At 44.0% G+C, this 12,807-nt stretch overlaps 2 protein-coding genes across 4 annotated transcripts; one reads left to right on the top strand and one right to left on the bottom strand.

Moving 5' to 3' along the window:
• The first annotated feature begins 598 nt into the window (after positions 1 to 598).
• rcn3 (reticulocalbin 3, EF-hand calcium binding domain) lies at positions 599 to 6,524 on the top strand. 2 transcript variants are annotated; one of them, XM_055942041.1, is made up of 8 exons: positions 599 to 685; positions 1,190 to 1,412; positions 2,611 to 2,804; positions 3,349 to 3,521; positions 3,637 to 3,697; positions 4,094 to 4,185; positions 4,405 to 4,512; positions 6,272 to 6,524. In XM_055942041.1, the coding sequence occupies exons 2-8, from the start codon at positions 1,198 to 1,200 to the stop codon at positions 6,380 to 6,382; spliced, it is 954 nt and encodes a 317-aa protein (XP_055798016.1). In that variant the 5' UTR covers positions 599 to 685; positions 1,190 to 1,197; the 3' UTR covers positions 6,383 to 6,524. The 2 variants fall into 2 exon arrangements, with proteins under 2 accessions (XP_055798016.1, XP_055798024.1); XM_055942049.1 differs by having other exon boundaries at positions 5,438 to 6,524.
• nosip (nitric oxide synthase interacting protein) lies at positions 5,967 to 12,061 on the bottom strand. Of its 2 annotated transcripts, none has more exons than XM_055942083.1 (10): positions 11,955 to 12,061; positions 11,607 to 11,682; positions 11,429 to 11,534; positions 11,245 to 11,326; positions 8,744 to 8,879; positions 8,496 to 8,662; positions 7,949 to 8,065; positions 7,215 to 7,285; positions 6,995 to 7,103; positions 5,967 to 6,848 (listed from the first exon to the last, which is right to left on the bottom strand). In XM_055942083.1, exons 2-10 carry the CDS (start codon positions 11,674 to 11,676, stop codon positions 6,777 to 6,779), a joined length of 930 nt encoding a protein of 309 aa, XP_055798058.1. In that variant the 5' UTR covers positions 11,677 to 11,682; positions 11,955 to 12,061; the 3' UTR covers positions 5,967 to 6,776. The 2 variants fall into 2 exon arrangements, with proteins under 2 accessions (XP_055798058.1, XP_055798064.1); XM_055942089.1 differs by having other exon boundaries at positions 11,867 to 12,018.
• Between the last annotated feature and the right edge of the window lie 746 nt (positions 12,062 to 12,807).

Genomic DNA, 12,807 nt, shown 5'->3' with positions numbered 1-12,807 from the left:
GGAAGTCGGGAAACGAAAAAAGGGGGATTTTGAAGAAAAAATGTTCTGCTGTGGTTTCTAGATTGTTCTGTTCAAAATGTATCCCACTCTGCCCCCAAGCGTTAGGTTTCCAGAACAACATAAGCATACGTTATTTATTTATGTGAAATTAATTTCCCCCCATGCTGAATAAGTTCCTTTATAATAAATGACACGTTAGTCTGTCGTTCCCGATATTAGTATGTATATCATTTTCGGACTTTACAGTGGTAAAGGCTACAATGGTGTGGTTTTCCATCCTCTCTGATTTCATATGAGTGGGCTAGATGCATGTCAATTGCATTGGGTTTTACCAAACAATGCTGCCTGCCATTCCTTGCCGTATGTATATAAACCTCAGGTGTCCCTTTACATTGCTGATGAAAACTTTCGTAAAAATCTCTTCATGCGCGCTCCGGTATGGAGGTTTGCGCGTTCGCGTGTCAACGTGGCGCTTCAAAGCCAATCGAAATCAGTCTCGGGATCCGTTAATTCCATTTTCTCGTTTCTATTGGTTACTTTTCTTGTCAGCGTGTCTGTGAATGGTCGACTGAGAAAGCGTGGCACCGCCTCCTTTATTGTAGAATTTAAAGAGGCAGGGAAAGTGCCAACGCGTATCTTTACAAGCCCAGAAAAAACCGTGATTGAGACGTGTTGCTAAAAATTGGTACGTTTTATTATTATTATTATTATTAATAATGCATGAACGTATATGCTCCAGTAAACGAATTTAGTGATTTCGGTTGTTTAAAATAAAAAAACTTCTGTACAGTTTATGCCAAGTTAAAATGTTCTTGAAGTAGCCTAAACTCATTGCCTTAAAATATGTAGGCTACCTAACTGCATCTCTTTTTGCATTATTGATGTAATTTATTGTTGTATTCATTATTCAGAAGTGTTAAGACTTAAGATAACAGACATTGACTGAGTTATCCTAAATCATGTCAGGACTCAAGACAGTAGGGCACTATAAATAGGGCACAAAAGTTGAACACTTTTCTATGACCATATGTATCACTGTTTACATTAAATAAACAGTTATTGTCTAACCCAATAATGTATTATTTTGCGTGAGGCCCATGTGTCTGGCAAGTATCATCACTGTCTATTTGTAGGATAAGTTCTGTTCAGTCTACTGTAGTGTCTCTCTTTCTCATTTTTTCTTTCTCAGGACAGAAGATGCTGCTGCAGTCACTACCGTCCCTCATTCTCATCCTCGGGGTGGTGGTAGCTGTGCCCGCTAAAGAGAAGCGTGTCCATCGCCATAGTGACCTGAGTGACCACGCCCATGACGACGCCACTGGTTTCCATTATGACCACGACGCCTTCCTGGGCAAAGAGGAAGCCAAGACCTTCGACCAGCTGACCCCCGAGGAAAGCAAAGACAAACTTGGGTACATTATGTTACAGAACTCCCAGGCAGGCAGTGTCCCAAATGGCCAACATGCACTAGTTTTGACCAGGGCCCATATTTCCTATGTTATGCATTACTATAGAAACAGGGTCCATATTCCCTTTGGCCAATAGGGCTCTGGTTAAAAAGAGGGAACTATGTATGAATCCGGGCTGCATCACATCCGGCCGTGATTGAGTCCCATAGGGCAGTGCACAATTGGCCCAGCGCTGTCCGGGTTTGGCCGGGCTAGGCCGTCATTGTAAATAAGAATTTGTTCTTAACTGGCTTGCCTAGTTAAATTTTTAAAAGTATAAATATGCAATATCTTCATTTGGGTATTATTTTAATGAGCTCTGCCCCAAACAAGACCAAATTTGGTTGTAAAATGTTACCTTCCCCAGCAAGAATCAAACATTTTGACCAAACAAAAGGGAATCTAACAAAGACTCACTGACAACAACCAAAACTAAACAGGTGGGGTTTTAGGAGGGGTTCTGAAAGACACTCATTGGGGTGTCCACTGAAAATTGCATAGCAATAAAAACTGGGACCTAAAAGACACCCACCATGAGCACCCACTAAATTTGCCCAGTAAGTGGCAAACAAATGAAAAACCCACACCAAACTTAAAGACAGTAGGCAAACCAAAAAGTTGAGCAAAACGAAAACAGGGAAGATCAGACAAAGGAATGTTTTCTATAAATCGAATAGGGAGCTCCAACTAAAAGTGTTGACCCTACACATCTCTCAAGACAACTGGAGCACTGGGCCAGCTGCTCTTAAATATCACTTGGGCCAGTACAGGTGAAACACCTTCTGACTAACAAGGTGACACCAATCGGTCCAAACTCAAAACATAAATGGAAAAAAGAAAACCTGTAACAAATGTGTATACAGTATGCCTTCATTTATCAGAAATATACTCTTAGCATTCATTTGACACCCAATTTGATATGCTCCTATGAACTTCACGTTGGTGCTCATGGGTCCTTTTACGTGGAAATGACCTTATACAGAAACCCAGCATAAAACCCCAAGGAGCAAGCAATGCAGATATAGAAGCACAGTGGCTAGGAAAAACTCCTTGGAAAGACAGGAACCTAGAAAGAAACCTAGAAAGGAACCAGGCTCTGAATGGTGGCCAGTTCGCTTCTGTAGGTAGTAGGCTTAGTTGGCTTGTTCTGTCCCTTTGGCAGGAAGATTGTAGATCGCATCGACACAGACAAGGATGGTTTCGTGAGCCATGGGGAACTGCACCAGTGGATCAAACACAGGCAGAGGAGGTACATCGAGGAGAATGTGCTGAAGCACTGGAAGGAGTACGACCAGAACAAGGATGGGAAGATCGGCTGGGAGGAATACAAGAACACCACCTACGGCTACTACCTGGGTACGACAAGGGAGGGTGTGTGTGGGTGTGAGAGCGTGGGTAGCCTAAATTTGAGGCGAATGAGCGAGGGGGTGGGACTTCAAAAGGGCAGTCCAAATTTACCAGAGATGTATAGTCTGCATATAATTAGTAGGCTTTCTAGGTGTTAAATCTTGTTGGAATTATGGGCAGGTTTTGGCACAACCAATATACTATTTATGTAGGGTCTAATTTGATATAATTACTATGTGATATAAGGAGAGATTGATCATGGGCTACAAACACAATCCAAGAATGAGAGGGGAGAGCTGAACATGACAGTACAGTAGTGGCCATACAGCTATGCGATAGTGGTGTCATCTTAGGCTCGTATTGTTAATACAAAGGCAGGGGAAAGGGTTAGTGATCAGTTTAGCCTATTAGATCATAAGTAACATTACATGGACAGGGGAGACTTGATCCTAGATCAGCACTCCTACACTGAGACGATTGAATCATACGACCCCTGATCTTTGCTTTACAAAGCCATGTCTTGACTCTGAGAATGTCCTACGCGCCGTTGCAGATGAGGAGTTTGACGACGTGGATGACAAGGCTAGCTACAAAGCCATGCTGACTAGAGACGAGAGGCGCTTTAGGACAGCTGACCGCGACGGGGACGGCATCGCCACCAAGGACGAGTTCACTGCCTTCCTTCACCCCGAGGAGTACGACCACATGAAGGCCGTTGTTATACAGGTCAGTCAGAGGATTGGGATCAGTCACTAGATCAATCAAATTCTGAGGAACATCCAGGTGGTGTACTTTTTTTCTCCAGCCCACTTCTAAACTATTTTTTTCTGTTTCGCCTCAGGAAACCGTAGAAGACATTGACAAGAACGGTGATGGAAAGATCACCCTTGACGAATACATTGGTTAGTCTCTCCTTCCACTTACTACCCTTTCCAAACAGAGAACATACAATATGTCATCAACCAAATGTAATTGGTTTTTATACATTTAATTTGAGAACAAAAAATGAAATATTTTATTACCATCTATGAGGGATATTCTTGGGTCCACAATCAACTATGTTAAATGAAAAGTGCTGGTATGCGTACACCAACAGAAGATAACCCAGAGATGCACAGTAGGCAGGATTTTAAAAGTGATTTTCTCCCCAGCGTATTGACCAGTGGTTTTCAAACCCCTCCTCGGGGATCCCCAGACGTTTCACAATTGTTGTAGCCCTGAACTAGCTCATAACCCCTGGAATATACTTTAGAAATACAACACCTACTGTACAAGCTGTAACCTGTTCTCCATCACAGGGGACATGTTCACACCTGAGAATGGAGAGAGTGAACCAGACTGGGTGCTGACGGAGAAAAAACACTTCACAGAGTTCAGAGACACCAACAAGGTACACTAGTCTGCTGCTACTGGATCACCTTAACATTGACACCATCCTCTCCTTATACATCACTATTTAAGTCAGTACACTTACAGTACCCTACCCCCAGACCAGCCATGTCAATACTTACACACACACCCCTCTCTCTGTCAACACTAAGTTAACAGGTTTGTGTCTGTTGTGTTGTCAGGATGGTTTGTAAAAGCTCTATGCGTGTTGTGTTGTCAGGATGGTTTCCTGGATAACCATGAGGTAGCTCAGTGGATCCTGCCAGGAGAGATTGATCATACTGACAATGAGGCTAAGCACCTCATCCACGAGACAGACACAGACAAGGTACGCATCTCTTCAGTCCTACTGCCTGCACTCTCACCCTTGTGAGATCCACTTCCACACACAATATTATCCCCCCCGACGCACCCATCCCTGTACCCCTCTACAACTCACCCCTCCCCATCACTGTACCCCTCTACAACTCACACCACCTGTGTCCCCCTTTTTACCCTCACCCCACATCTAACCACCGCCATAGCTACAACTATCGTGTAGTGCACACCCCCACCCGTTCACGCCCCTTCCAACTCACCCCGTAGCATCTCCCCTTCCTCTCTGACCTCACACCTTCCCCCAACCTCACACCGACTTCCCATACAAAAACCAAATAACATCCTGTTACAACTGACCACTGCATTTGGTGACATGTGCAACGCATAGGCCTATCCTACATTACATGGAGTAAACATTAAATGACATCTGTGGTAATAATACAAGAACAGTCTCCTAGCAGTTTAAATTAGGGACTTTGAAAAATAGTAGCATTTATGCTAAAACAAAACAAATGTTACATCCCAAATGGCAACCTATTCCCTGTATAGTGCAGTACTTCAGCCCTATTGGCCCTGGTCAAAAGTAGTGCACTATAGGGAATAGGGTGCCATTTGCGACACTACAGAGACATGAGCCTGGGAGCAGATTCAGGGCTCTCTCACAACTCACATCACACACTGTCAGCCTGAACACAGCTAATAATCAACATAATGGAATTAATTGGAGGTAATGACCTGTTAATTATAATTAATCTCTTTCTCTCCATCTGTCCTTCATTCACACTTTTCTCCCTTTCTCACTGTTATCTATCCATTTTTCTCCCTCATTTTCATTCCACTCTCCCTCTTTTTCATCCTTCTCTCTCAATCATGACCGCAATGAATGGTGGTGGGCGGGACCTGAAATTTGCCTCCTCCGCGTTTGGACGAAACAGGATGACAAAATAACCAAGAAGGAGATTCTGGCTAATTGGAACATGTTTGTGGGGAGCCAGGCAACCAATTACGGAGAGGATCTCACCAGGAGACATGACGAGCTTTGATGAAGTCATGCGAAGGCATAGGGAGGGGTTAAGGGCTCCATGCAAACAGAGCTCCGTTTGTATCGCTCTCTGCGCAGTTCTATGTACTTTTTGTGAGGCCGAATTTTTGGAACGGACCGTATACGTACTCTGTTTGCATAGAGCCCTTTAGGGAGAGGGATTTCCAAAATATTTGGGGTTTGTATTGTGAAAGGGCATCCACTTATAATGGAGAATACTGTTACTATTATGGAGTTGGGTAGGGGGAAGTTCTGAGGGGGGAAAAGGTCACAGGTCATATTTATACTGTTGAACACACATTGCCATGGGAGGTAACGGGAGCATGGAGGTGTTTACACACGCAGATACATAACCACAACCTCACACAGACACACACCGAACACACAATCACGCTCAAGTGTGAACAAAGACACTCCACAAGTCAATAAGCTTATTTTTTTTTTTACAGCACCATATATAGAATAAACACTTGGTTTACACAGGGTGGGAGGAAGCAAAATTGAATGACACTTGTGGTGAAACATTTCTCTGAATTTTAAATAAAGCCATGTTGGTTTTTCTACAAAAAGTTGTATTTTTCTTTATGGCATGACAAATCATTAACTACTGTCCTAAGCAACTTAATTACTCAAATGTAATTTGTTTCCTGGCGCTTGAATGGAGTTTACCCAGATTCCTATTTATCTCTATCTTCTACTTCCCTTATCCTTCATTCTCCTCTCTTAGGATGGGCGTCTCTCTCTCTCGGAGGTCATGGACAAGGTCGACTTCCTTAAGTCAAGCACGCTGACTGACTACGGAGGTATGTTGGCGGATGAGGGTCACCAAGAACTCTGACCCCAACACAGCCAATAAGACGGTCAATTTAACTTTATATAAAACATGGTACAGACATGAATTGGTGTGTAGGCTGTTTGATGCGTGTATGCCAGAGAAATAAAAAGGACATTCCTCAGGGCTCTACAGTACAGCCATTTAACTTGCATATACACAGGATTGTTTTTATTTAGGAGCACCAGTGTGCCTAAAATTAATACCTCATTTTACCTCCTAAGTTTCTTTGTGTGTTCACCTATGTGTTTCTTGTAAAATAGGTCAGAATAGAGCCCTGTTTTATACGTGTGTGTGTGTGACAAAGCTTCAAAATAGCAGTTGGAATTCTCAGACTCCATACAAGAACAGATAACCGCATGTATACGCCTTTGTCATGTTGACTATCGTCTCTGAACCATCACACCATCATTACGGGTCGAGCCTCTTTAGCTTTCAGTCCCACTCCAGAGCCTGCAAACCCAGTTCCACCCTGGGAATGAAAAAAATTGAAAATATTATTTCAGCATTAACATCAGGCGGTCTTTAAATACCCTTATAAACTAAGTACCTTGCTCGGTCTTACATGTACTGTACGTATACTTAAAAAAAAACTCGAACACACTCTCCAACACTCACCCTCTGTAGTGGGATGATGTCCTTCTCTGTGAGTTTGTCTCCGGTAATCGGGTCCGTCATGTCCTTCCTGATCAGCCTCTCCACACACTCCTGAGTCACCACCGCTCCACTGAGAGGGGGAGTAGAAAGATATTTAAGAAGCAAGGAGAGGTAGTAGGGATGGCTTGATGTAAAGAGAGGTGGTCCAGTAAATAAAGGAACCGAAGAGGGGTATACTTACGAGGGTTTGAGAACGGAGCAGGGGACACTGTTACCCAGAGTGTCTTTAGTCACAGCACACAGGTACCTCTCCTGGAAACAACATGACCCAATGAGTCCCACTGTAACGCCGACAGGTTTTGGAGATTTCTAACCCCTTTTAAAAATTCTGTGTTTGAGCTATATACTTCTGGGTATTGGCTTTGTCTATTTCTTCTGCATCTGTAGATACCAACCATTAGCCTGTGTGATTAACAGGGGCTGAGCTAGAACAGTGTTTGTGAGACAAGGGCGGATCTCGATGGGGCCCGGGGCTGGGTCTTTTACAAAAATATCTGTAGAGTCCGAATGGTTTGAGCTACACACCATTTGTGAAAAGCATGAACCTGCAACATGCTCTGCTCTAGGATGCTCACAAGCATCATTAGAAGGTAAGGGGTTTTTCTACATAGATCAGAGGAAATCCTAGGACATAGCGTCTATACTGTAATAAGCTTATATAGTTGCTATCACAAACTCCAAACAGTCACTGACTAGTTGTACATGTATTTCCCAGTGAGCAAAACATTTCTGTATTTACAGCAATCATAAATTCCTTTTGCGCAGGTTTTTACTTTGGCGGACCTTATTTTTTTTATTGACACTTGTCAAGAAAAATAGTTGCATTCATGAGTTATGTAAAAGAGGGAGATGCATGGAGCTAGAGATAACAGTGTGTAACAGTGTGCAGAGGTTGTGGTGTGGTCAAGCACTGACCTGGCGTGCGAGCAGGGCCACCCGGCCCAGACTGGGGTCCAGAGGAGTGAAGTGTACGTTGGTCAGCTCATTCATCTTCAGAGGCCGGCCAGACATGGGACACACCACCGTCTTACTCTGAGGGGGAGAGAGCGAGCGATGATTGAATTTGAACTCCCCTTTATTGGGTCAATAATTTGCTTTGCACAAACTCATTGAAATAGCTAAAATGTATGTTGGGTGTATGGTGGAGAAGGAAAGACCAACAGATCAAACACCTGGGGACAAGCTGACCTCAGAGAGATAACGGAGAGATGGAGAAAGAGAGGGGACAGACACAGGGAGTGCAATGACATTGACATTTGGAAGAGAAACCTAACAAGCTCTTGGCAGTGGAAGAGTCAACAATTGTTTCCCTAGGACACAAAGGCCAGATCCTCAGTAAAGGAAAACAAGTGACCAGACAGCAGTGTTGAATGAGAGAAATTAAGAGAAAGAAATAGAGAGTGAAAATGTGGGATAAGGGCAAGGGGTAAGTCAACACTTTAGGACTTTGGCTTTCACTCACAGGTTTCTTGAGTATGGTGGGTTTGGCCTCTGGGGTGAGACTGGGGATCCAGAAGCTGGGCAGGGCCTGGGAGGAGCTAGTGCCGGCGGCAGGAGCAGAGGACTCGGCTTTTGATGTACTGGCTGATGTACCCGCAACACTCTGGCTGTCTGACTCTTTGGCCTGGCCTGAAGAGATAGGTTAACTCAATCTACTGTTCTCTGTCCTACGTCCTTTCCAAGCTAGTGGACACACAAACACACACTTACCAGAGGTAAAGGGGTTGATGGGTTTGGACACGATGCTGTTCTCCCGGGTCTTGAACCTCTCTGCTATCCCCCTCTCCTCAGATTTAGACTCCAGACGACTGTCACTCTTCTGAGTCTGTTTCTGCTTCTCATACGCCTAAGATGGACAGTGAGAGGGTCAGATGAAGACAGAGCTCGGTGCTTATTATCAGATGTATTAGGTTACAAAATTAAACTTTTTTTTGTATCATGTTAATGATATGTTAGAAAGACTACACAGAATGATTCAGAACCTGAATAATCATATTCGTCAGCCTGAACATGATATAAAAATTAAAAAAGATTTTGTAACCTAATATATCCGATAATAAGCACAGAGCTCTGTTGACATAGCGGTACAGGATTCTAATTAACAACTTGAGGACTTTACATTTTGTGGTTGTCATTTACAGAGTTACATCCGATGGTTGCAAGAAGCTAAATTAACATGACACGAGCCAAATCAAAATGTAAAGGGATTTGAAAAAAATAAATAAATTGGTATACGCTCAGTGCTCCATTGACATTTCAGAGAAAAATGTATACTACAATTCTAAATGTCATGTCTCAAAATCGATATCCATCTTACCTTTATATTGTTTTATATCCTGCGGATTCGAGAAGAAATATAAGAGTCTAAAGGGAAAGTGAGCCTTAATTCTTGCACAGAATCCAGCCTAGCTTAAGTGATTACATTTTCCAGATTTTGTTTCACTTTTTTCTCTGACCATCCTACAACCATTGGTTTTGTTAAAGGATTATGTACACAATTAACATACACAAGTAACATACCCATTGGTCAAAGTATGGGTTTTTGATTGGCCATTAATTAATATACACTGCTCAAAAAAATAAAGGGAACACTTAAACAACACAATGTAACTCCAAGTCAATCACACTTCTGTGAAATCAAACTGTCCACTTAGGAAGCAACACTGATTGACAATAAATTTCACATGCTGTTGTGCAAATGGGATAGACAAAAGGTGGAAATTATAGGCAATTAGCAAGACACCCCCAATAAAGGAGTGATTCTGCAGGTGGTGACCACAGACCACTTCTCAGTTCCTATGCTTCCTGGCTGATGTTTTGGTCACTTTTGAATGCTGGTGATGCTCTCACTCTAGTGGTAGCATGAGACGGAGTCTACAACCCACACAAGTGGCTCAGGTAGTGCAGCTCATCCAGGATGGCAAATCAATGCGAGCTGTGGCAAGAAGGTTTGCTGTGTCTGTCAGCGTAGTGTCCAGAGCATGGAGGCGCTACCAGGAGACAGGCCAGTACATCAGGAGACGTGGAGGAGGCCGTAGGAGGGCAACAACCCAGCAGCAGGACCGCTACCTCTGCCTTTGTACAAGGAGGAGCACTACCAGAGCCCTGCAAAATGACCTCCAGCAGGCCACAAATGTGCATGTGTCAGCATATGGTCTCACAAGGGCTCTGAGGATCTCATCTCGGCACCTAATGGCAGTCAGGCTACCTCTGGCGAGCACATGGAGGCCTGTGCGGCCCCACAAAGAAATGCCACCCCACACCATGACTGACCCACCGCCAAACCGGTCATGCTGGAGGATGGTGCAGGCAGCAGAACGTTCTCCACGGCATCTCCAGACTCTGTCACGTCTGTCACATGTGCTCAGTGTGAACCTGCTCTCATCTGTGAAGAGCACAGGGCGCCAAAGGCGAATTGGCCAATATTGGTGTTCTCTGGCAAATGCCAAACGTCCTGCACGGTGTTGGGCTGTAAGCACAACCCCCACCTGTGGACGTCGGGCCCTCATACCACCCTCATGCAGTCTGTTTCTGACCGTTTGAGCAGACACATGCACATTTGTGGCCTGCTGGAGGCCATTTTGCAGGGCTCTGGTAGTGCTCCTCCTTGCACAAAGGCGGAGGTAGCGGTCCTGCTGCTGGGTTGTTGCCCTCCTACGGCCTCCTCCACGTCTCCTGATGTACTGGCCTGTCTCCTGGTAGCGCCTCCATGCTCTGGACACTACGCTGACAGACACAGCAAACCTTCTTGCCACAGCTCGCATTGATGTGCCATCCTGGATGAGCTGCACTACCTGAGCCACTTGTGTGGGTTGTAGACTCCATCTCATGCTACCACTAGAGTGAGAGCACCGCCAGCATTCAAAAGTGACCAAAACATCAGCCAGGAAGCATAGGAACTGAGAAGTGGTCTGTGGTCACCACCTGCAGAATCACTCCTTTATTGGGGGTGTCTTGCTAATTGCATATAATTTCCACCTTTTGTCTATTCCATTTGCACAACAGCATGTGAAATTTATTGTCAATCAGTGTTGCTTCCTAAGTGGACAGTTTGATTTCACAGAAGTGTGATTGACTTGGAGTTACATTGTGTTGTTTAAGTTTTCCCTTTATTTTTTTGAGCAGTATATATATATATATATATATATACCTAAAACTAGTCTGTGTTTTCTGTACAATTTCCCAAACAGGACCATAGAAAAGCCAGTTACCTTCATTTTCTTGGCGATCTCGGTCTTCTGGTGGAGTATGTACTCCAGAATGGCCTGTTTTTCATACAAGTATCCATCTGGACTGGAGATACAACATTAACATCGCTTTTACGACACACAAACTGGTATTAACGAGTTACACAACAATGATGTGTATGTGTGAGACAAGAGGATTGCGGCTTACGTTACAACGGGGTCCCTGCAAGTCTGGAGAGAAAGGCAACAGCAGTCGAAATCCTTAATGGCATCCTTTCCTAAACGCACACTTTGCGTCCCATAACCCGATGCCGCTAGATAAGAGAGAGCAGATGGTGCTTAGCTGGCATGAATAGCTAACGTTAACCAACGTTGCAAAGACTCACCAGTGTCCTTCCTTTTCTCGTGGTAGGTGTAAACGGCTCCTGCCGTACAATTTTTCCCATGCCGAGTCATTGTCCGCTAGGGGGGAAAACACTTTAAAAATACTAGTTATCTAACATTAAACAACTTGCTAGCTAGCAGAAAACATGTAGGTTAACATGCAAGTCTTAGCTAGCCAACGATAACGCTAACCAACGCCAACTGGTCCCACGACCAAACGTTAGCAGCAAGCTTTGATAGTAAAAAACAAACAAATAATAACCCTCTTTGCATGGAACTGAGTAGTAGCTGAATCTAAAGAACAATACTACTATACAAATAGCTTCTTTATAAACAATATGTGTGTTTACAATACTGTGTCCGTTTCTAGCGAAGTCAATCCTGCGGATGTTAGTACGTCAGTGAAAATTCTTTGAGTCGTCTTCTTCATGAGTTGATTGTTGGATCGCATCCAAATTTTGGTGCATACACCGCCACCTACTGTACTGGTGTGTGATGGCATTCACGGCCTACCTACATTCAATTATTGATATGGTAATACAACATTGGGAAAAAGGAAAATTGCCCAGACAACTATTAAAGCCCCCCCCCCCAAAAAATAATACCCCCATTCCACTATTTAACCACATCTAATCCAACGGTCTGAGAGGACAGAACACTACCACTCCACACCCCTTGCAACTGTTCTGCAGTAAATCCTCGCAATCCCAAGTACTTCTCTGCCGCTGGCACCACAACCTCTTTTCTGTGACTTCTGATCCATTTCTGCAGTACAATTGATAACCATGGCTATGAATGCTAAAGATCCCACCTTACTGAAGCACATATTCTTTCTCTTCCCCTCTCATACTCCATCAGCACATGCTCCTCTGTTTCCTGGCAGTAATCACACCTTCTTGTTGGATGATTTCCTATCACATTTAACTTCTTATTCAACTGGCTGAGTCCCACCCTTAATCTTGTAAAGATGGCTCCTCTCCTCTGTCTCTTCCTGCCGTCCGCCCCTCCGTGACTTTCCTCTGTACTTGGAATAGATGCCTGCCCTTAGGGTCTCTGTTACACTGCTCCTACCATCTCTGCACCACCACCACATCAGGCCTTTTGCCGCTGCCTTGCTCATTGAAACTTCAATGTCCACCACGTCTCTGCTAAGGGTGTTTAGCCAGTACATCAGTTTTAATAACGTTCTGAGAATGTACATTT

The sequence above is a fragment of the Salvelinus fontinalis genome, chromosome 2, assembly GCF_029448725.1.
Source record: "Salvelinus fontinalis isolate EN_2023a chromosome 2, ASM2944872v1, whole genome shotgun sequence".
In the NCBI taxonomy this organism is placed as follows: Eukaryota; Metazoa; Chordata; class Actinopteri; order Salmoniformes; family Salmonidae; genus Salvelinus; species Salvelinus fontinalis.
Note: the sequence above shows the minus strand (reverse complement) of the source record. Positions and strands in the feature narration are given on the sequence as shown.

Excerpts from the sequence above, each read along its gene's own strand:
- rcn3 (XM_055942041.1), top strand. The coding sequence starts at position 1,198 with ATGCTGCTGCAGTCACTACCGTCCCTCATTCTCATCCTCGGGGTGGTG. Across the intron at positions 1,413-2,610 it reads GAAAGCAAAGACAAACTTGG|GAAGATTGTAGATCGCATCG; the intron begins GTACATTATGTT and ends TCCCTTTGGCAG. Across the intron at positions 2,805-3,348 it reads CACCTACGGCTACTACCTGG|ATGAGGAGTTTGACGACGTG; the intron begins GTACGACAAGGG and ends GCGCCGTTGCAG.
- nosip (XM_055942083.1), bottom strand. The coding sequence starts at position 11,676 with ATGACTCGGCATGGGAAAAATTGTACGGCAGGAGCCGTTTACACCTAC. Across the intron at positions 11,327-11,428 it reads TGCAGGGACCCCGTTGTAAC|TCCAGATGGATACTTGTATG; the intron begins GTAAGCCGCAAT and ends TTGTATCTCCAG. Across the intron at positions 8,880-11,244 it reads AGATCGCCAAGAAAATGAAG|GCGTATGAGAAGCAGAAACA; the intron begins GTAACTGGCTTT and ends TGTCCATCTTAG.